Below are 24087 nucleotides of genomic sequence, written 5' to 3' on the forward strand. Positions count from 1 at the left end.
AAATAATTTTCAGTGAGTTCATAACTCTAACAGTTTTGGGTTTTTTCTAGAGTACCTTGTAAGTTCATGTTTAAGAATTGTTTTGAATCTGGCCAGAAAGAATTATTTTGAATCTGGCCAGGTAGCTTTAATTATGTGGTAAAAAGTACTCTTTCAAAGTTTAAAATTGCCTTATTTAATTCTGTTTAGTCTTTTCATTATATTAAAACAAATTAATTTCATAAACAATTTTCCTTTTGTCTTTTAAGTTAGAACTCTACTGTGGTTAAAATAAAGTCATTCCCTTGTTATAAGTGCTGTAGCAAGCTAGCTTAGTGTTTTGGCTTTCGGAAGAAACATCTGTGGATGCATCTCCACTTTGTGTAGGAACTGTTAGTGGGTGAAGGGGGAAAAGTAATCTTAAAAGGCAGACTCAGTATGAATAGTTAATTTAGAAGTTGAAGTTAGCTGCCTGGAAATGTAGATGTGAATTTTTTTTCTTGAAAGTAATATGGATTATAATACAAATTCTGAGATGTATTGGAAAAAGTGAGGACAGTAAGGAAGTTGGGGAAGGTAAGAAACAAAACAACACATGGAAGGATGTGTTTTGTGGGAGACCTAAAAACAAATTGGGTAACAATGAAAAGTATTTTTTTAGACAGCAAGAACTTTCATATCCTGGTTTCTGCTCCATTTGTACTGTACCAAATGCATTTGTTTCATACTATTCTGAACTTTTTCTTTTTTCTCCTCAGTTCGGGATAGAGTTCGTACAAAAATGGAGAGAGATATATTGGTAGAAGTAAATCATCCATTTATCGTCAAACTGCACTATGGTTGGTATTTTTTTTTTGGCTAGTTTCTTTCATTCCTTGAAGGCATGGCTGATCTGGGCTTTTCTCAGTTGTGTTGTGGCCTTTTTAGTGTCAGGATCAGGTTCTAATAACTTTAAAAAAATGTAAATACATGTGGATATAAACATTTTTGGTTAAGTCCTCAGGAAATTAAAGATTTGAAAAATTCTTACAAGTTCTGTAGAGATGTTTTGCTTTTTGAATAAAATCAAAACACAGCCATTCACATACTTGGTGTTTCCCAAGGAGAAATAAAGGAACAGTATTGTAATGAATCTGTATGACTAAGATTGTATTCTGTGAAGAAGTAAATAACCATTCAATGAATTACCTCATGTTCTGCTGAGTTATTTTGGTTCTGTAGCAAAAGTATTGCCTTTCACTGAAATTTCTAAGTTGTAAAAGCATTCAAATCTGTTTTGCAGATCATCTTTGTCACACAACCATTCATGTATTTATTTATTTTTTTCTTTAAATTCAAAGCCTTTCAGACTGAAGGGAAGCTGTATTTAATACTGGATTTTCTCAGGGGAGGAGATGTATTCACACGATTATCCAAAGAGGTAAGTACCTAAAATTTTATCTTTTCTCAGTGCTAGACAGGACTTTTTTTATCAGTGTAGGGTTGTCTTCTATACCTGCTTTCCCCCACATTTTGTGTTGGGAAGTTTTTAATAACTTAGCTGGGCTTCCTTTCTGTATTCTAGAATATATTCTATAACATTAAGAAACATAATTGTGTATTGATTAGTAGCCTGAATTTTAATTTCATATCTGCAGAGTACAGTGCTTTTGTCTAAAAATGTTTTGTTGCTTGGAAACCTAGCTGAAGAAAATCAAGATTTAGCAATAAAGGGATGTATAGTTCTCATGCTCATAGACAGCTCAGGTGCTCCTGGAAGTCTGCATATAAAAAGTTTCTGCTGCATTGTAAAATTTCATAGTGCTGTAATATAAATCCTGGTGCTTAATCTCACCCATTGTGAACATTGAGGTTTTTTGAAATCACTCCCCTTCATCTAGCATTAACATCCAACTTCATTTTTTCATTTCTATTTTCTGGAGAGGAAGGAATATCACACAGCCTGGTTTGGTTTTTTTCTTTTTTTTCCTAAACATTTGTCATCAAATATTTATTAAATGTTACCTTAAGTATTATGAACATGTTTAAGACGTGTATTTACTTTCTGCAAATGTTTCATGAAGATGTACATTTTTAATGGCAGTGTCTCTACTTCACAGTTAAAGAGCTTTCCAGTGTTTTTGCTTGAGTAAATGCATTTATATTGCTAATTTATAGGAGAAGCCACTTTCTTAAATGAGCAAACTGAATGATGTTTCATGATGAGGAGGCTGTTTTATCCCCAGTATGTAAGGTCATGAGTTAGCTTTTTTTCCCCATATACTTTTTGTGAAAAGAAAGCTTTACTTCAGGAACAGGCAACAGAGAAGGAAGAATTTAAAGGGCTTTTTGTTTTCCTTTCTTATAAAAAGTTGACCTTCATAAAGCACTTTTCATGTCTAAGAATTGAGCTCAAAATTAATTAACCTTGAGGCTAAAATGGGGGTTAAAAGCTTAAACTGCCTGACTTGCAAAAGACTTGTAACAGTGCAACAGTAGGTAGGAAAGAGGTCAATCTCTTCTTTGATATAGGGTGTCTAATTATAGAAGAAATTCTGGTATAGCAGGAAGAATTACTCTTGCACTAACAGAGCTGGGATTACCAAGCAGTCAACTTGCTGAAATGAGGGATGCAAGTCTATCCATGATAATACTAGGTAGGTAGTTGAAGAGTTACATATTCCCTTTGAGAAAAATAGTCTTACAAAAAACAGATTTAACAGTAAGAAAACTTGCCAATTTTTAACAGAGTTACCTTCTGTGATGCCTTAAACACTTCCTGTGTAAATAGATTTAAAAAAAAAATAATTTTATTTTTATTTTATTTTCTTGTGGAAGATAAAGTATTTTCAAAAGTACATGGTGAAACAAAGACAGTGGACAAAACACTTGAGGGTAAATTTCCAATGACATTTGATACTTTCCACACATCTTTTAAATTAATTGGATTTTAGTATGAGGTTACTAAAACACTTCTGGTCTGTAAATTCTGATGTATATGTAAGAGGTTGAGCTGTGGAAGTGAAATGAGGATAAAATACAGTTTTTATTGGTAACATTTAATGAAGTTGACTTGTATCATGTTTCATTTGACACAGAAAGCAATTTTAAATGAAATCATTATTGGGAGATGGTAGATGACCACTGATGATGATTGCATTCAGAGATTTGTGTTTTGGCTCCTCCAAGGAATAATTGGTATCCCAGGTTTCCTCTTGCTCCTTTGGATATAGATGAAAACCAGGATCAACATTGCTCTTTAAACACAGAAGGTGAAACTTGGTGCAGTGTAACAGTGTTATTGTTCAGACAGCATTAATACCTGTTATTATGGAAATGAGGAATGCTTCTATTGCCAGTGGAACAGATTCCATCTGTGCAATTCAGAACACAGATCAGGGTGTTACTAATTCAGTAATCCCAGTTATCTGAATTTCAGACTTGTTAACTCTCTGCCATACATAGTGTTTGCCACAAGTAAGGGGATAGTTCATTTAAACCTCAAATTCAATTGCAGTTCTTTTAAAAATTATTAGCTTCTCCAGGAAGTTGTAGAACACAAGAGTCCAAGCAGCTCTAACTCTTGTATATGAAATTAGAAACAACCTGTGGAGCATTTGAGATAGAAATGCATTTCTCAAATGCACTCCATGCAATATCACTCAGTTTTTCAGTATCTCATGAAATTCAGCACATTTTTATTCAGAGCAGAGTAGGTTCTTCAATATCCCCAGCAGATTTTCACATTACTGTTTATTTTCTGTACTTTTTTCCTAAATTATCTCTACTTTTTCCCATAAATATTGAGTGTGAACTCAGAGCCAGCCAATACAGCTCTTGTGTACTGAATTTTACAATGCAGTGGAAAACCATTCTCTACAGGACTGCAGCAGCAGGAGTACTATTAAGTAATATTTTATTAAGTTTATTGCTTCAAAAGTTAGTTAATGCTAAGCAGTAACTACTGATGGCTTAAAGTATTGCAGGTAGTTCTTTTGTGTATTGATGATTAATATATATTAATACAATTTCTGCTAGGTGCATAAATGAATTTTGAGTTCCTTAGGTGCTTCTAAAACTTGAAATTTAGGCAGACAGGACTATTTTTTTTTAGATTGCAGTTTTAAAAACTGAAGACAAGATCAGAAGGTAAATCTATACAGTTCTTATTAGGTTATGTTTACAGAGGAAGATGTGAAATTCTACCTCGCAGAACTGGCCCTTGCTTTGGATCACCTTCACAGCTTGGGAATTGTATACAGGGACCTGAAGCCAGAAAAGTAAAGTAAAATGTATTTTACCACTATTATGTGTATTTTGCTTGTTGCTTTGCATTTTTTTAAAAAATCAAAAATATTTCTGTGAGCTTATATAAACAAACAAAATGAAAAGAAAATGTGATTTAACTGTAATAATATTGACTTCTTAAATTAATAATATAAGTTATTTATAATATATTTATATAAGTTTGGTAACTGTTGCAGTTTAAATGTTATATGTCAACATTTCTCTCTATGTGTATTGGTGAATGTGAATTTTAATTTTCAGCATTTTGCTTGATGAAGCAGGACATATCAAGTTAACAGGTGGGTAACATTTATTAGTATAGCACTGTCTGAACATATTTCTATTTAAGCTTTTAGTTTTAAGCCCAAGATATGTGTAGCAGTGTCTGGAGTGTGTATGATCCAGCATTTAGCTGGTTTAGAATTTTTTTTTATTGGACAGACTGCTTACAATAAATCTGTTTTTCTTCCCTGTATAATGATTATTTATATAGTATTAGACATTTTTATTGAAGTATTTTAGATAATCAGAGAATGTGTCTGAGGGATTTGGTCACTTATCAGATACTGATGTCCATGCAGGTTCCCTTAAAGTTAGTTTTCATGTTGTCTAATATTTGCATAAATGAAGGTGCAGTTAGCAGCTGCACTGCTGTAAAATAGAAATTGAGATGAACATGAAAAAACCCAGACACTGAATGTGTTTTTTCCAGATGCTTTAGTTCAGGTGGTGGTAAGTTAGTAACTAAACCCATCCCCTATTAAGCCTAGAAAATGAGCTGTATCAATATTTACTGTGAAATGTCTTTTAACTGAAGATCAAGTTAAACCCAGGCTCAAGTGGCTGGCTGTGAGACTTGTCTTAAAAGGAAGCAGAGGTGCTTTTGGTGTAAAGATTTTAGTGCACAAAAAGGCTTCTGAAATACTGTCTTTTGTGTTTCTGGATTATCACTTTTAAATGGATCTAAAATGACAGAAAAATGTTCTGTGAGGAACAATTAAAATACATTTATTCTAGGAAAGGATATATACAAAAGACTGACTATTTGGAAACCAAATTACAATGAATTTCTGAAAGCTTTAAATGGCATTTAAGGTGATGCTTTTGTATTAAAAATTTCACCATATATTTCATTCTATACATATTGCTTTTAGATTCCAAGGTAAAATTAATTGGGTTTTTTTTTAATACTCTCAAAGATTTGATGGGATAATGGTGATGGATATCAGGTTGATAAAGTGTATAATTAGTAATATTCTGCATGATGTATATAATTCCAGTTCAATCCTAAAATCTTTGTTTTCTCCTGAAACTGGGAAGGATAATTGATAGGATTATTGATTAGCTATCATTTCTCCTTTGAGAAGAGGGGCATTTGCAAACTGGGATAGTATCAAGAACTTGTGTATTCAAGCTAGGAAAAAAAAAGTATTCTGGGAATAAAGGAGGCAGATATGCAAGACTGCTGAGCTTGAGTCAGGTTGCAGAACCATGTTGTCTTACATAATAATTATTTTTAGTCTGATTTTATTTATTCATCACAGAGTAGTACTGGACCATGTAGACCATGTTCTTTTTGAAACTCATTTTTAAGTCTGTCCAATTTTTGTGTGGATAAAGCAGGCAATAAACAAGAAAATTAGAATTATCTCCAGGCTCAATGTTTCAAATGTGATTTTTAGTAATACTGGTGGCTAATCATCTATTTAGTATGACTTAGAGAATGGGTTTTCAAATTCTTGAAAGCAAACAAACGAAAGCTGTCAATGCTTTGATTTTGATTACCCTGTACAGGATTGCTTTTATTTTTCTCAAGTTCTTTACTGGCTCTATTCTTGTAATGCTGTTGTTGTAGACTTTGGACTCAGCAAAGAATCAGTAGATCAAGAGAAGAAGGCCTATTCTTTCTGTGGTACTGTAGAGTACATGGCACCTGAAGTAGTAAACAGGCGAGGGCACAACCAGAGTGCTGACTGGTGGTCCTTTGGTGTTCTCATGGTACTGTATGCTTCCTTCCTTCCCTTCCTTAAAGTCACAAAAAACCACTTGCAAATGGCAATGTGAAATAGTGTCCTTGGGATAAGCTTGTCCAGGTTTAATTTCAAATGCTCAGAGAAGAGGGAATTCAATACCTGAATTGCTAGTGAAATAGCAGCTCATTTGAATAAAAGCTGCCTTGCACCTGCAGCATGGTGCAGGTGCAGCCAGTATGGGGCTTCAGGTTGTATATTTATTTTGCATGTTACTTGATAGAATTAAAAAATAGAGTTGTTTTGCTGGAATATTGATTGCATTTTTGGAAGAGTAACACTTGAATGAATACTGGAGTAGTGCAATAAGCCAGTAACTGCTGGCACACCTTTGCTGTGATGTGTCAGAGCATCAGGCTGAAATAGACATATTGGCATAAAAGCAATGTACTGGTTTAGAATTTATTTTTCTTGCTCTTTTCAGAGTATGCAACATCTGAAACTTGGCTATGGTTACTTTAAAGTGGTTTTGTTACTTTAAAGTAGTTTACGGATGTAAAATATTCCTAGATCACCATTACATTGCACTTGCCACTCTTAGTATCATGTAAACTGCCAATGAAAAAGTTTTAGATTTGTCAATTTTTTTGGTCATATTTTAAAAGCTTAGGCTAGTATGTCTAATGCAGCTGGAGGGAAGAGTGCAGTAATTAACACTGGGTTTCAGCAGTTGGGGGAAGAAGTGTTGATTAACATTTGTTCTTTTCAGTTTGAAATGCTGACTGGTACACTACCATTTCAAGGTAAAGATCGAAATGAAACTATGAATATGATACTGAAGTAAGTATGTCTTACTTTTTTTTTGCAAAAAGTCAGAAAATGTAATTTTTAAACATGTTTTAACATAACAGCTTGTACCAGCTCCTTGTGCTTGACAAGCCTTCATCTAGAACAGGAACAAAAAACCCAAGTCCCTCCCAATAATTTTTACATCATTGATGATGCAAATACTGTTCAAATCTTCAGGAATTAAAGTCTTAGGGATGAACTTTGATTTCCATTGTGGCTTTGTAGGACAGAAACAGTGCAGTGCATTGCAGCAGTGCTGCTTGCCACTCATCATGCTCTCTTGCTCCCATTGCAGCACACATTTTGTAAGCAGTAGTTCCTCAGGTGTTGCTTTGGGGATGGATAGATGGAGAGTGTGCAGTTCCATGCTCACGTTTCCCATATTCAGTTACCCCAGTTACAACAGGAGCTGTCTGACAAGACAAACTGGGTGAACTGGTGATTAGTAAGTTGGGCAAATACGGCCTCGTCTTTTATTTATGCTCAGCTAACAATTTCCTTTAAACCACATGCAGAGCTTTGGGCCTTTTTGGGGGGTGATGGGGAAGGGGGTGAGAGACCAACTCTGTTCTTACAAATATAGAGCAGTTTGGGCTTAGTCCAGGTGTAAGTTTGTAGTGATATTGCTGGGGAAGTGAATGGAGTAGATCATAACCCTCACAGGGAGCTCCAAGTTATCCTGGAGTTCTACAGAAGAACAACTTGGCTTAGCATAATTGTTTTCATAAAATAAACTTGGTAAAATCAGTAAGTTCTTAAGTAATGGCTTAATGATCTCCTTCTTGAAGCTCTTGCTTCAAGAGGAATATTAGCAGTGACTTCAGGGGCAAATAATTAGGGACTTGGTGCTTTTCTGGTGCTGATTCTGGTAGAGTTACTTTGGTGATAACTTTTGGTTTCATGAAGATATCTTGGAAAATACTTCTTCTGTATTCCTGACAATTATTTTACTCCATCTTGAAGCTTGGTTTTGGGGTGTGGGTGAGGTTTGGGGTTGTTGCTCTGGTCTGTGTTTGTTTGTTTGAAAACCACTGTATGCCATGAAACTTAAAAGCTTGTGACTTAAATGTTTGCTCTCTACAAGACTTTGGAACAGAACTTTGATACATCAAATTGTGCAATGAAGTCTCTGTAGACAATTTTCAGTACACTTTTTTACATTTTTTTCCTCTTGTTCTGTTTTCCTTTAGAGCAAAGCTTGGAATGCCTCAGTTTCTCAGTCCAGAAGCACAAAGTCTTCTTAGGATGTTGTTTAAAAGGAACCCATCAAATAGATTAGGTTGGTTCATTTATTTGGATCTTTGAAACAAAAGGAGTTGGGCTGAGTTGATTATTTAACAAAAGTAATTTGCTAGAGACTCTCAAGCTCCAGATGGCCAATGGGGTTTGGGTTTAGATACCATTTCTTGGATACCAGCCTGGATCATTGCTTCCTGGCTTTGGCTAATGAATTACTTTTTCAGACCAATGACTCTTAGCAGTGAGCCAAAGATCTGGCAATGTGAGAGCAAAGAAAATTACTCTATTTATGTCCCTGATGAGGTGTGTGCTGCTTAACTGAGTGGTTTACATTCTTGGAATAGTTCTATATTTACATGTCCCTCAAATAACCATGTATATGCAGATTTGTTTAGAAATGAATAATTTTTTGGTGCAATCTTTTTTGAAGATTTTATCCAAAAGTGTTTTAAATACAATATTTCTTTGTTCAGGAGCTGGTTCTGATGGAGTTGAAGAAATCAAGAGACATCCTTTTTTTTCTACTGTTGACTGGAATGTAAGTGCAAAGTGATCTGAATAACAAAGCTGTTTTTTAATTTTTCTATGGGTAGCATTATAAATACTTGCAGGTGAATAGGGCTCCATAAACACTGCAGTACCTTCTGCAGTACCTTCTGTTACCTTCTGCTTCTGTTATAATGTTCCTTGGCATCTGGAGCTATGGTATTTATGGTGTAGAGAAAAAGAGTTAGTTACCCTTGAGTTTGGCAAAATTATAGCACCCATTTGCTTTTAACCTATATGTCTTTGTCCTTCTGCTTTAGAAACTGTTCAGAAGAGAAATTCAACCCCCATTTAAACCTGCTTCTGGAAAGCCTGAAGATACCTTTTGTTTTGATCCAGAATTCACAGCAAAAACACCAAAAGGTAATTGCTTGTTTATGTTTATGAATTGGTGAGGTTTGTGGGACAAGAAGGGACAAACTGAAGTTACAACAGCAAGCTTGTTAAGAAAAATCCAGTGATGAAGTTAAAAGGAAAGGGTGCAACAGATTTTAAGACTTTGAAGGACTATATTCTCCTCAGCAGGTTCCTGTTCTTTGAAATATTCCTCTAAATTTTGATAAGCCAAAACCAAAAAAGGAATATTAACAGTTGAACTAGTGTTGCTAGTTATGATTTAAAGTCAGACATGTTTGGAGGGGAAGTATTCAGCATGAAAAATAAATGAAATTTTCTTGCAGCAGTGATTATTTTTAGGGTCAGTATTCCACTGAGAATGACTTGCTCTAAGTAACCTTTTGAGGCTATTAATTATTATTAAAATTAAATTTTAAAGCTAGCATTATTTTTTGATTGGGCACCTTCCCTCACTAATCATGCTGCATTTGACTTTGCCCTTGAGAAAATGTCAACACAAAAGTAGAAAAGGGTGAGGAAAAAGTACAGGGGGACTGGGTGTTAGAACTAGATCATTTGCAAAGACATCTTAATTTCAAGAAGCTTATAAAAATTGATATTTAAAATATCCCCTAATAATTGCATTATGAAAATGTCCAAGTAACTGAGCTTGGAAAAAAAAGACAGTAAGTGCAAACACTTATTGCTTAGTATGATTCAAGTTTCACTTAGGTTTTCTTTTGTAATATTTTTTCTTAACTGTTGCATCCAACCACTTGTCATGTTTTTTTGGAGAATGTCTGTGGTTCTGGTAGGTTACACAAAAATATCAAGCTGGTGCTTACTGTGAAATTTCAAACAGTGAATTCAGACGTGCACAAAATATAATGTGAGGAAAATTTGGTTCTAATTATACAGTAGCATTACTAATTGAATATTCTTGTTTTGCCTCACTTCTGCCCTGACAGCAGCAAAATCTTTGAGCACTCTTTGTTATTCAGGCCTTGAACTATGATCTTTATTTCTTTCTCCTAAGTAGTGTTGTGCTTCAGTAAACTTCTTCCTAAGAACATGAATTCCTTCATTAGTTCTTGCAGTGTTTTGCAATTGTAGATAACACCCAGGAATACTTGCTTTGTGTGTGTTATTGACATAAAAAGACAGATAAGTGACCAGAAGTCTTATTCATCATCTGGTACTGCTCATTTGCATCTCTGCCTTCAAAATGTTGTTTCTAATATGTCTCCTGATTGTTAAAAGAAGCTCTGCTAAGATTTAATCCTGCTAATCAAATGTTTGTGCAACTAGATTCTCCAGGAGTCCCACCTAGTGCAAATGCCCACCAGCTCTTCAAAGGATTTAGTTTTGTTGCAACCACTACTGTAGAAGATCATAAAATATCACCACTCACCAACATACTGCCAATAGTACAGGTAAAACTGAATTTTGGAGGGAGCTTCTTGACATGCTAAAGGTGGACCAATATTTAGTGTTTATAGTCTGGTCTTTTTTTGTTGGGGGGACAATGATAATTTGCATTATTGAAATGCTTCCACATGATATTTTTATGTTGTAAAAAGCAAGTTTGTCTTCCTGGAGGCAGAATTGACAACAGAAAGCATGAGCAAGCAGAAGAAATTTTTGCTGTTGCAAACACTACAGCAGAGTGTTTTATTGCTTTAGGTGACAGCTTGTGTGTTTTTTACAGCAACTTCATGGAAACAGTGCACAGTTTACTGATGTGTATGAACTGAAGGAAGATATTGGTGTTGGGTCCTACTCTGTCTGCAAGAGATGTGTACACATAGCTACAAATATGGAGTTTGCTGTCAAGGTACTTTGAATAAATTTCACTGTGACTCTTCTGAAATTATTGCTTAGTAGACTTGTAAACTTGAACTGCACAAGTTTTCCAGCTGCTGTAGCTGTTTTCATGCTGTGAGAAATTAAAACCAGTGTTTTCTTCATTTGTTTAAATTGTGCATTAGCTTCTGTAGCTCTTCTTTTTGAGGGCAAAGTTATGACCTTGAAGAACTGGCTTTGCAATTACAGTTTTGAAACCTGAAAACACTGTATGACTGTGAGAACACGTGAAATAAAATCAGCTCTGTAGGGGTGGAACTGGGCTGCAGGGAAGCAGTGATGCTTCAGACAGTCCATTGCATATCCTTCTCCACTGGAGCAGAGCAGACTGCATCAATGTTACAGTTTTAACAGGTAGTAAGGAGCAAGAAATTAATAAAAAATGGGATGTAGAGCTGGAAAACTAATTAGTCATGATTAGGAAGAAGTAAGGAACCCTAGAAACTTTTTTTATCCTACTGTTGAAATGAAAAAGTATGTAAATATAAATATTCATTAAAGAGACTTTGTTTAGCCAAGTTGTTTTTCCTGTTGCTATATTTTGCAGATAATTGATAAAAGTAAGAGAGATCCCTCGGAAGAAATTGAGATTCTCATGCGTTATGGACAACATCCAAATATTATTACTTTAAAGGATGTATGTACCTCTTTCTCTGCTACCTCTTATTACATAGTAAATAAATATAGATTTAGGGATTTCGTTGGGGATTAATTAGATTTGTTTTATGTAGTGAAATATATTGGGAGAGCAGTACATATGGTGAAGTGTTGAGTATTTCAAAATATGACTTTGTCCTGATATTAATTTTTTCTAAAGGCTGTTCAATGAGCTTGAAGTTAGGAATGCTGCAAGGGTTAGAAATGCTGTATTATTTCTTATTTCAAATGAGCAGCTAATAACCTGAATCAGCAGTAGTGTGTTGTCCTGTACAGCCTGAGTACCAGCAGCTAAAAGTTGTCTGTGGAGGAGCACTGGGGAGTGGTAGGGCTACTCTCTTCTTCAAAGATGTTCCTAAACTGAGAAATCCAGTTCCAAGACACAAGTTAACAATCAATTTATGTTGTCTTGCAGAGTGACACTTTAAGCAGTCCTATGCTTCATGCTTTAAGGCTCCTGAATTTCCAAATTGAATTTTTCAGTCCTTTGCTGTTTGTGCTCCATGGGAATAGGTGAACGATCTAGTCTGTAATTTTCACATTTCTCAGGATGTGTAATTATAGATGTTCTTTTTTTAATATATCTGCCTGTATTTATATACCTCTGCACTTGTTAAACTTCTCCCTAGGTGTATGATGATGGTAGATTCATCTACCTTGTGACTGAGCTGATGAAAGGAGGGGAGCTGCTGGATCGCATCCTCCGGCAGAAGTTCTTCTCGGAACGAGAAGCCAGTGCTGTGCTGTACACTATAGCCAAGACTGTGGACTACCTGCACTGCCAAGGAGTGAGTGGTTTGTTCTCTGGCAGAGCTCCTTTCACATTTCTTAGAATTAACAGAAATAGCCTTCTCTTACGTGCTTTGGTTGGCTTGGTTTTATGGCGGAAGGGAAAAAAGATTTCTGAGTATTTTGTGGCTGAGGTGAATAAGATGAACACCTCATCTTCTTGTTCTGGGAAACCCTTTTAACTCCTTTACAGATTGTGAAACAGCAGATATTTAGGTTCATAGAAGGGTTAGGCTTGGAAGGGACATTAAAGATCATCAAGATCCAACCTCCCTTACTAGGCAGGGATACATCCCACAGGGCTTCATCCAGCCTGGCCTTAAACACTTCCAGGGCTGGGGCATCAACAGTCTCCCTATTCCAGTGCCTTATTACCCTCATGGTGAAGAAGCCATTACCCCTTGTCCTGTCACTGCATTCTCTGGTGAAAAGCCCCACTCCATTTCTTCTGTTCTGCTTGGTCACATTAGTTCCAGCTGAATTATGAGCCAGTAGACATTGTTATGACATTACTTAAAGTAGCTTCTGTTTACTTAAACATTATATAATTGTGTAGAACTGCTAATAAGTACATTAAGCTAGAGAATAGCTTTTATACATTGCACTTTATGTAGAAACAAATGTACATGCAACTTCTAAATGATAGACTTGAAAATTTCTTTGTTTCAAGGTGGTGCATCGAGACCTTAAGCCGAGTAATATTTTGTATACGGATGACTCAAATAATGCTGATTCTATCAGAATTTGTGATTTTGGATTTGCAAAACAGCTTCGAGGAGAAAATGGACTACTTCTGACTCCTTGCTACACTGCAAACTTTGTGGCACCAGAGGTATCTTCAGCTGCTGTGTGTTTTCTCTGTGCTGTTTTTGGTGCATTGAATACTTAAACTTTCAATCAGTGCTTAAAAAAAACCAACAACCAAGTATTCTGCTAGTTGTCCTTAAGTAGAGTTATACATATTTTCTAAACACTGGTGCATATGTGTATAATAAACCTGCTTTAAAAATAGTAGAATCCACCCTCAAATATAAGATGTAATCTGTTCAGAATCTTAAGAGGTGGTGTTCTTCGGAACAAGAAATACTGTCTATAGTTACTGTAACTCATGCATTGAAAAATAAATACTCAGACCTCTCATTTATCCTAGGATTGACTTACCCCTCCTTAAGCTGTGTAGTGGTATTGGTTTGTGGTGATTTTTTAATATATGAGAAATATTTGACACTTTTTTTTTTAATAGGTTCTCATGAGGCAGGGGTATGATGCTGCTTGTGACATCTGGAGCTTGGGTGTTCTTCTGTACACAATGCTGGCAGGGTGAGAAAGATTTCTTGGCTTTTTTTGTTTACCTAAAACTCCATCATGCTGCATGAATCCATGATTTTACTACAATTATAAGAGATGACCTCACTGCTTTGAATGCAGAATGACAAATACCCTGCAGTGGAACAGGAGCTGTAAGTAAATGTGTACATAAACTAGGCTTATTTTACAGGTAGATTGAAGGCTTTCTTTCTCCTTTACTGCATGGCTGGGAAATGCCAAAGACTCTCCTGTATCCAGGAGGGAGTTTAGTCTGGAAAAAGTATGTGGTGGCTTTATTCCTTCTGCTATTTGTCCTCCCCACCTTACTATACTTGTATCTCCTGCCAGGGACTTGATTCTTGACCTTTTTTGTATAACACACTTTCTTGTAACCTTTTAAGTATCTAAACCTCTAAAATTTCATTGAGCACTCTGAAGTGCTTAATGGCTGAATGATAAAGGGTTTTCTGGATTCTCCTCCAACAGGAATACACCTTTTTTTTTTGGTTTATTTTATAGATAATTTTGATAAATAATAAATGGATACATTGGTATTGCCACATGTAAAACCACCACCACTACAGTTGTGTCATCAAACCTCAAATTGCTGTATGATTTAAGTGCAACTATGCAGCTTGTGGGCAGTAGACTGCTTACATGTTTGAGGAACATTGCCTGAAGCAAAGGCATGGCAGGCCAAAAGCATGGAGGAGGAATGATCCAGAAGGAATTTCTGTCTTGCCATTTTGTTTCTCTTAAGCTCATCAACTGAAAAGACTAGAACTAGCTGGCTGGGATAGCTCCTGAATTTCTGATGATGATGATCTTCCCTCTAGTCAGAGCTTTCAAAGTACAAAGAATGCAATAAGCTTAATTATTACTGCTTGCAAGCTAATTTGAAATCCTGTGCAGTATTATGATATCACTACCTAATCTGAGTAAGACTGAGTTAGGGTAAGTTTTATAATTAAAACTAATATGGCTTATGATCATGGGAGGTGCCAGAACATCATCTTGCCATTGTTATCCAGTGTTTAAGTGATTCAGTTTGATCTTCAGATTTCTCAGTTTAGTTCTTTTGAGTTGGTCACAGTAGGATTTGTAGAAAATAAGCCAGATTTGCAGGAATCCCTGTAAACTGTTACAAGCCTCCCAAACTTCTTGTGGTTTAAGTCTTTCCAACTCACTGGAGGAAAAAACTTATAATGAAATTTTTCTTGTAGCTTTTCCCCAAATGATAAATGCATGTACATTGTACTCATTCCCAGGCTGATTAAATGCACATGCCTTAAACATGATATTACTCCAGCTTTTTTGTCCCATTCTGCTAGGGTACTGATCCAAGTTTGGATTGTTGGACATGCTCTGCTAATCTGCCATAGTTTATGTTGAGTCAGTTCTATTTAAAGTCTGCACTGTTTAGAATGCATTATTAAGATAATAGTTTAAGACATCTTTTTAGTCTGCATTTCCCATTTATTATACTTGATTAACCACATTTATAGGGAAATGAAATAATAAAGTTTTAAAGATTAAATGCTAATTTATGAAGCATTTAATAGTATATAGCACGTTTGTGTCTGTTTGGGATGTCTACTCAAAATTATTTCAGGGGTTTTAACAATTTCTTGCAATATGAGTGGTTTTTTGTTTGTGGTTTGTTTTTTTTTTCCCCTTTCAACAGCTATACTCCATTTGCCAATGGTCCTAATGATACTCCAGAGGAGATCCTGGTACGGATAGGCAGTGGAAAATTCTCTTTAAGTGGAGGCAACTGGGACACAGTTTCAGATGCAGCAAAGGTATAAATGTGTTTTGTTTTATTTTTGTAGAATTCAAATGAACATCTGCTGAATTTTATGAAATAGACTGACACAGTAATTTGCTGTTATTACCTGCAAACTTTATTGCAATGTTGTTCATTTAGTCCAACCTCCTGCTCAAAGCAGGGTCAGCAGTGAGCTCTGACCAGTCTGATTTTGGAAACCTCTAAGGGCTGAGACTCAACAACTTGCCTGGGCAGCCTTTTCCACTGCTGTAAAGTGGGAAGCCATAACCTCTCCTATTTTACTTTGTCCTCTCTCTCCATTCCTGGGGCCATGCTGTCTGGAGAAGTGCAATTACCTCCTCAGTCTATTTGCTGTGCTGTCTACCACCAAAACCTGCTGGTCCTTCTCAACAAAGCTGGTCCCCAGGCAGTCAGTCCCCACCCTGTACTTTGGCAATAATTTCTTCCTTTCCAAGCTTAGGACTTTGCATTTGTCCTTGCTGAATTTGGTGTGGCTCTGGTGAACCCATTGCTCCATCCTCCCTTTGGATGGCTGCTAAAGACTTGAAAAAGATAGGTCCCAATATAGGCTTTTACAATCCTTATGGAGTTTTTTTATTCCTTGTTACTGGACCAAAATCAGGTGTTTATGGGATGCCTTAGATGCAAAGATGACTTCTTTACAACCCTTAGTGCTAGTAGCTAACAAGTCTTGCATTAATAGGTGAAGAATTGTAGTTTGATTCCTTAAATGTTTTCAGTGCTGAAGTAATTGGGTCTGTTGCCTTTGTCAGTACTTTCAGCAATTAAACTCTGACTTTAACAACCCAGTGTGTTGGATATTTTGCCAAAGATCTTCATCAGCTGATTGTGCAGCTGTATTTAAAGCTTGCATTTATTTCTGTGTTATTTTTGAGTTTGGTATTGGCTTGGCCTGGAGCTGTCTTGGTCACCACTGTTTCCTTTTACAAAGCTTGGGGTTAATATTACATCTTTTCCTGTTCCTTGGAACTCCACTATTCATTTCAGTAGGAGTGATTCAGAATCCTTGTTGGCTGATGCTCTCTTAGGACAAGTAGTTCACTTCTTTATATGTCAGAATGCTTAACATTTTGTACCTAAAACAAAAGGAATGTTCTGTTAGCTTGTTCATACATTTTCTTTCAAGCTATTCCTGGCTCTATTCTGTGCCCTTCCCACCCAGCTCTTCTGACCAAGACTGTAATTATTAGCTTATTGCTAATGCTTCCTAAACAGGCACAAACAAGTGGCCATTTCTGTTACTTTATATAGCTCCTTGAAGGCAAAATTCTTTATTATATCACTATATATTAATTCAGTTGCAATATGTAGTCCACAGATGCCAAATGTGCAGCATGAACAAGGAGAAATGTTTTCAAACAATAGCTTTCTTCCACAAAATCTGCCTGCTGAATTTTAATAGGATTTCTAGTCTTTAAACTGGAATATTAATAATAAACAACCTGGAAAAAAAAAAAGCTGAGAAACACAAGCAGCAAGAAGTTTCTTGGCAATAAAGGCTTGCTCTGTTAAACTGATGAAATAGTACAACACGTTGTTGTCTGGCTTCCCTGGTGTCAAGGCACAGAATGATCCAATTTATCTGCTGATCTTCGTGTGTGTGTGTGTTTGCATTGTACTAATCCCTCCCACACAGGCTGCTTTTTTTTCCTGACTGCCATAATTCGTGCTTTCAAGTCTGTAAAAGATGATTTTAACTGAACAGCATCTGATCTGTGTGTTTCATTTTGATCTAGGACTTGTTATCACATATGCTTCATGTAGATCCCCATCAGCGGTACACAGCAGAGCAAGTATTAAAACATTCATGGATAGCCTGCAGGGACCAGTTGCCACATTACCAACTAAACAGACAAGATGCACCACATCTAGTAAAGGTAAAATCACCTGGAGACTGACCACTGCCTGCTGCATGGGCAATGAATTGAGTTGCTTTTAGAGTTACAAGCAGAATTTTTCTTTTTGTTGCTTTACAAAAGAAATCCACTTGATTTTTTTTATTATTATTTTCATGAGTGCATAAATCTTGAAGTTATCTAAGTAAATTATTGCTAGACTTATTTTTTTTAATCTATGTGTAAAGGGAGAGATTTTTAGGATGTCTTGTTTTCAAAGATGAAGATAGTTTTGGCCATATGGGAACCTGATTAAAACACTTACCTGAGAATGAGCCTTCCACAGGTCTCATAGCATTCTTATTCAAGAAATCTTCTGGGATTTGTTTCTCACTGGCTCATATTATGCTTTCCTAATACAAATTCATAAACTACATTAGTTTATCCACCAATATTTTATCTTCTTGTTCTGCATCTGTGTTTCTGATGTTACACAAAATCATTGTGCTGTATGCAGGCAACTTTTAAGTTGACTTTATTTGGTTTGGTTGGATTAAAAAACAAGAACCTATGATAGCTGCTCTTAACTGTGTTGTGCTTATAAGTCAGAACCAGAATATCCATTTAAGTGGCTGCATTTGGTAAATTGGTGCTAATTTTGCTTCAAAGATACTAAATCTAACCCACAGTAAAAGGTTACTCTTAAATATAAAGTATGTAAAAGAGAGACACAGGGGAAAAAGTAGAAATTTCAGATACCTGTGCTTAGAAACCTGAGCAATTCAGCAATAAATGATTGGTGTTTTGGGTTTTTTTGAAAACAAATTTTAGAGAATGTGTCTGACCTGCCAGAAATCCTGGTTTGTTTTGTTTTTTCGTAGTCAATTAAGAATTTAATATTCAATTGCTTTGTTTTCTGATAAAAATCACCTTTAAAACCTTTTCTATGTGTCACTGTTCTCCAGGGAGCCATGGCTGCTACATATTCTGCACTGAATCACAAGACATTTCAGCCAGTGTTGGAGCCTGTGGCAGCCTCAAGTTTAGCTCAGCGACGGAGCATGAAAAAACTTACATCAACAGACTTATAGATCCACTGGGACACCTTAGCAAACAGAAGCAAGGGGAAAATCCAATAAGTGGCTCTATTTAGCCTGACCTGTGATCAAAAAGGCATCTATGGTTTCCTGCTACACTACTTGAATTCTGTAAAAGTCCTTTTTTTAAAAAGAAAAAAAAAAATCCACAGGTTCATACTGTGTTGTTTTACAGGCTGTATCTGTTAAATTAATTTAAACATCAGGTACACCATAATGAATTTCTCCACACTGTCCTTTAAGAGATCTGTTGCAAATATTATTTCACATCCTGTATAGTTTTGGGTTAATTTGAAAAATGGTTTAGGGGACCGTTGCCAATGACCAAGTTGTACATAAAGTGTCAGTGTACATCTTCTTCTGCACACCTTTTAGACCCTGTTGTGGAGGACAAAATTGTAATTTTGTAATTGGGCACTTAATTTGTTTCACTTCTTAATTTCTACTAAGAAAAGCTGACTTCTGTATTGTACCAGTGTTAAATGCATTAATGTTAACTTGGAAGGTCTGTGTTTGCATGGTGCCAGTAACTGATAAGTTTATATAAAATACAAACAAAAGGGATGTGTAAGACTCTGCACTTTACCCATACACTTAATTTCATGACTTGTGACCCAAAAGAAATGCTGGTTAACAAATTACCTGTTCCAGGAAAAAGAACATTTCTAGTTGTTACCACAAATGCTGCTGTGTCCTGCACTGGGCTGGAGAAAATATGTGTATAATCTGAGAAAAATAAGGATTTAAGTAACACTGGTACCACTTCAGACAACATCATGCAATCCAATAATTTCTGATATTTATATTGTCTATTGATGCAGTGACTATGTTGCTGTTTCCTTAGCAGTCATTTCCACCAAATATATCCAATATTAAGTTTGTTTGGTGTAGAAGACAAACTGACACTTTATTATAACAAACTTGGCACGTGGACTTTATTTTTTTTTTATTTATTTGATTTTTATAGAACATTGCTTCTACCTGAATCTCTCGCCGCATGTACAAATATTACAGAACATAAATGCAAAATTCTAGTTGCCTAACTGTAGGGGTAGCTTGGGAAAATAAATAAGCCTTGCAATGTGCCCAGATTAGGGAATTCTGACCAAGAAATTTCACAGTTATGGACAAGTTACTGACAGTCTTCTGTGGCCAGCACCCCACTCACCCTCTCTGCCTTGGTGGTAGCACTTCAGCTGTTTCTAAATGTTGTGATGGAGAGGAAATTAATGTCAGAGCCAGAATTATCTTGGTTTTCCTTCTCAAAATCAGTGCCAGCTGCTAGTGGACTGGGAGCTAATGCATTCAGAGATGAGGAGCTTAAAAGTATTTTTGGAAAGCTGCAAGCACTACCAAGCAGTTGTATTGTCATGGTAGGATGATACATGTTTTAAAATCAATGTCTCAGTGACTGCCTGTTAGACTGTGAACAGTTGGAGGATACAAATGACCAAAAATCAAATGTATTTCACACTGATTTGCCTTCATCAAATGTCCTGTTGCTGATTGCTTTAGTAGTTACAGGGCCTGTGGTGGCAGAACTTGGTCTTTTGAGACAGGAAAAAAAGCTTTTGGGAGAATTCTGGCACTGCAACTCAGATCTTCAAAGGGGGTGCTGGTTGGTATTTGGTTATACCTGTGAAGTACTTGGTGGCATTGGAAAAACTATTAGATAAGCTGCTTTCTTTTGTTGTGGTGGGGGAAGATGGAAAATATCTGGCCAAATAGTTAGGTATGAATATGTGTAGATTTGAGACTTAAGGAATGTAGAAAACATAGGTGTGCTATTTGTATCATGCAGAACATACCCCATACTAGATTTCTTGAGTGTTTGATAGATGTTGGAAGCTTTAGGGGCTGTTTGTGCCTAGTTTTGAGGTGCCTGTTTGAAATGCTTGAAAGCTTATCAAAGAACATGACTGCTTCCTGGAAAGTTTCTTGTTCAGTACAAAAAATCTGCCCCTTATGCAGCTGGTTCATCCTTCTTTTCATTACTCAAGAACTTTGCCAGCAAGAATGCCTGGAAGCTTCTGGTCTACAGTCTACTGGTATCAATTTTGGGGGTAAATTTACAAATGACTGCCAAAAGAACTTGAATTCATGCTAAGCAAAAACCTCAGTGGTGGAAATAAAAGCCTCCTGAACCCAAGGTCAAGGTATAATGTAGGATGGAGGGGAATGTGAGGCATGGAACACAAGTAGTGTCAAACTTGAATTGTCTTCAGGTTTCCTGTAAGGTAGCAGCTGGTCTTTAATGGCTTTATTCATGAATCATTTAACAGTGTTTATATTGGTATTTTCTTTTAGCTTGCTTGGAAGCACCACGTTATAAGCACCTTAAAAGCATTTTGCACAAAAGCAGCTGAAGGTACTTAAGTTTTTCTTGTTGTGCAACACAAAGGTGGTAAGAGGAAAAGTGCTCAAACAAGATGGATATTCTGATTCTTAGCAAAGAATTCAAAACATCTTCTATAAAGTTGTCCCTGGGGGGGTTATACCATTACTAGCCTTTGGTGCAAGTGGTACTACTGGGCTAAAAGCAAAGTTTCAGTGGCTGCAGCATTACAAAGTTGTCTTATCACAAGGAAAACATATGGACAAATACCTTTGTTATATCTGACAGTCACCTGGTATGCCAATTTTAATTCTTAATTTGTGGGGAAGAGTTCTCTTACAGTGAATATTTAAACATATCAGTCTTTGAAACATTTTGGATATGCAGGGATACAGAAGAGTACATTGGTAGTTTAACCTTACTACCTGATATTTAATGATCATTTTCTTTGTGATACTTCTTGGAAGTTGTTGCATATTTACCCTTTTATTCCAGACGTAGGCTTTGTTCAGCTACACAATTAATGTAAAAGTGGCATGGTCTGCTCAGGAGTAATCAGTTAAATGTTTGAAATGGAAGAACACTCACTTTCAAGGTGCTGTTAGGTGGAGTGTAAGGTTAGTGTAAATTGTTTCACTCCATATCCTCTTTGCACCTCTGCTAGAGATGACAGAGTAGTTACAATCTTACTGATTTACTTATATTTTTTAAAACAAAAGTTTTAACTTTACTAAGCCTTATAGTTACAAAGACACAAACATACCTATTAAAGCATTTAGAGGACAAGTGAGGAACTCTCTTGTATTCCTGTCAGGTATCCAGAAACTGCAGTGGCATTGATACCATCCAGTGGTGCACAACCAAGAGTGCCTGTACCCCAGAGTGTCCCCAGGGGTGGCTTCAGTGGAGCCACTGCTTTGTGGCTGTTGTTAGCATATTGTGTGGTTTGGGTTTGTTTCTTTTGTAGTGTGGTTTCAATGTTGTTCTTGCATCCCAAACCTCACCCAGGTCACCCATGAGCTTGAATTCTGTCTTCCATGTTTTAATTTTCCATGTCCAATAGTTGAAATGATCTCTAGCAAACTTCAACACTTGGAAGTTACTTGCAGGGTACTCATAATCATGGGTTTTGTTGGTGTTTTTGTTTGTTTGTTTTTGGGGTGTTGGGGTTTTTTTGTTTGTTTTGTTTTTTGCAGGGACAGATAGCTGCATCCAGGGCTCTCTGCCCTCAGATGTTAAAATTAAAAACTTGAGATAGCCTCTAGGAATTGAGTCAAAGGAATGACACAATAGTATAGTAGTTCTCCTGATTTATAGCAATGAAATTAGGCTAAAACATCAATGCAAACATATGGGGGGGTTGTATGCTTTCTGTAGCACTTAAGTTTGTCTGTCCTATCCAGAATTTTCTGCAAATACTTGTGGAAGGGAGGAGCAGGTTTTTCTTAGAGTTTTCAGAAGGCTTCTGAAGCCCTGATAACAGAGCCCTTGTATCATCCAGGATGAGGATGCTCTGTCTGGTGAAGAAAATGAAAAGATTTCTGCTGGGAAGTTTATTCAGAAACTTTCTCATACTTGTTGGTAACACCTTTGTACTGTCTTCTGCATTAACACCCTGTTGGTTAAGCACATTCTGGATCCTGTTTGTCTCTCCTTCAGTGTACTTTTAAATGTTTACTCTCCCAAATTAGGTTGTTGTTGAGAAGCCTACTTTTCCCTTTGGGAATAGAACTACCAGTAAAATTTTTTTAAAAGCCCTCACACTTAGCGTGTAGCTACAGCTGATCTGAGTGTTTTAATAACTTATGTAATTACGAGTTGCCCCCAGAACAATTGGTGACTGGTTTTATTGAGATTATTTTCTTCTGTAAGGAAAGCAAACGTTCAAGGAAAGCTTTAAAAGGTATTTCATTGATTCTGTCTCTTACTAATTAAAATTTGGGTGGTAGCTTGCTACCCATAGTGAGTTTAAATAACACTGAATCCTGCTTTGGGGTTGGTTTTGTTTTGTTTTTAAATGGGAGAACTGCAAAGATGCTGGAGGTGGATCTCCTTTGCAGGACAAAGTGTTCTGTTGTGTGTGGTTTGCATCTGGTTTATGAGCAGCATTTGCTAAGTGGTTGCATTCTCATCCCAAGCACTTTGGCATCTTGCACTGAAACTCTTGATTAGAGCTAAAAACTCTCCTGGCACGTGACTGGCAGTAAATCTCTACGAAAGGGCATTAATTGAAAACAGTGTGCAATGAATTCCATGCTCTGAGGTACTTCAAAGATGAAACTCTCCAAAAGGTCCCCGTTATTGTAATTGTCATTTCTTTCTCTGAAGCATATTGTGGATTTTGTATCATATTGTATTTATTTCATTTAATTTTAAAAATGAAAAAAAAAATAATGTTTTCTTTAAAGCTCTGTATATATTGACATTAAAGTTTGCATTGTACTACGTTCTCTTCTCCTTGTAAGGCTGAATCTGGTAGTGCATTGTATGGTTTGTTGTTTTTCTTTCCACTGTGCTGCTAAAAGATACTATTGCCTTGAATTACCACATGCCAAAGACAACCTCAAAATTGTATTTATTTTTGTTAAACTTTGTGAATAATGATAAAGGTACAGTTTTAAATAGCTGGCAGTTCCTTGAGTACTAGAATAAAAAGGTTACAAATTCAGAATATTTTATAATTGACAAAAATCCATCATTTATGATTTGGAAGTTCATTAAGTCCTTTTTTTTTTTTTCTTTTTTAATTGATAAAAAAACCCCAATGAGCAAACACTCCTAAATTAAAGGTACTGTCACTTGCATTATTTGGCACATCTTGCCAAAAATCTCACATAGATGAAGAGCTGTTCATAAATTTATACTCAGTCAAGTGTCTCATGCCACACTCTCAATAAAACATAACCTTCCCAGCTAGGATTGATGTATTACTTCAGGGTGGGATGGTCTGCCTTCTGTGTGTTTTTCAGGTATCTATTCAGCTTTGAATTATATATTAGGAGGAAATAATTTTCCTGCAAAGGTCAAATAGAGGCACTTAAGTAAGGTAAGAGAATATTACTCTAAACCAAGTGACTGCTTGGTAAGTAGTGTTGCTGTTTGTATTCAGACTGGGTTATGGGTCCCTTGTTTTCCTGTTGCCCCATCAGCCCAAACATGCAGGGAGAATTTTTTCACAGCTGCCTGCACTCAGTCCATCTCCTGGATG

At 36.2% G+C, this 24087-nt stretch overlaps 1 protein-coding gene across 1 annotated transcript in view; it reads left to right on the forward strand.

Annotated features, from left to right (window-relative positions):
- Positions 1-23325, forward strand: part of RPS6KA6 (ribosomal protein S6 kinase A6) — a 39218-nt gene extending 15893 nt beyond the window's left edge. Inside the window, exons 5-22 of the mRNA XM_030448939.1 lie at positions 738-818; positions 1320-1399; positions 4132-4238; positions 4507-4544; positions 6101-6243; positions 6985-7055; positions 8255-8343; positions 8777-8841; positions 9110-9212; positions 10494-10618; positions 10894-11019; positions 11596-11685; positions 12335-12493; positions 13165-13326; positions 13738-13814; positions 15487-15604; positions 17349-17489; positions 18413-23325. Of these exons, the coding sequence (XP_030304799.1) occupies positions 738-818; positions 1320-1399; positions 4132-4238; positions 4507-4544; positions 6101-6243; positions 6985-7055; positions 8255-8343; positions 8777-8841; positions 9110-9212; positions 10494-10618; positions 10894-11019; positions 11596-11685; positions 12335-12493; positions 13165-13326; positions 13738-13814; positions 15487-15604; positions 17349-17489; positions 18413-18538 (1901 nt within the window). The 3' untranslated portion in view covers positions 18539-23325. The remainder of the gene's footprint in view (positions 1-737; positions 819-1319; positions 1400-4131; positions 4239-4506; positions 4545-6100; positions 6244-6984; positions 7056-8254; positions 8344-8776; positions 8842-9109; positions 9213-10493; positions 10619-10893; positions 11020-11595; positions 11686-12334; positions 12494-13164; positions 13327-13737; positions 13815-15486; positions 15605-17348; positions 17490-18412) is intronic.
- The last annotated feature ends 762 nt before the right edge of the window (positions 23326-24087 follow it).

Source organism: Calypte anna, chromosome 4 (assembly GCF_003957555.1).
Source record: "Calypte anna isolate BGI_N300 chromosome 4, bCalAnn1_v1.p, whole genome shotgun sequence".
NCBI classification, from domain to species: Eukaryota; Metazoa; Chordata; class Aves; order Apodiformes; family Trochilidae; genus Calypte; species Calypte anna.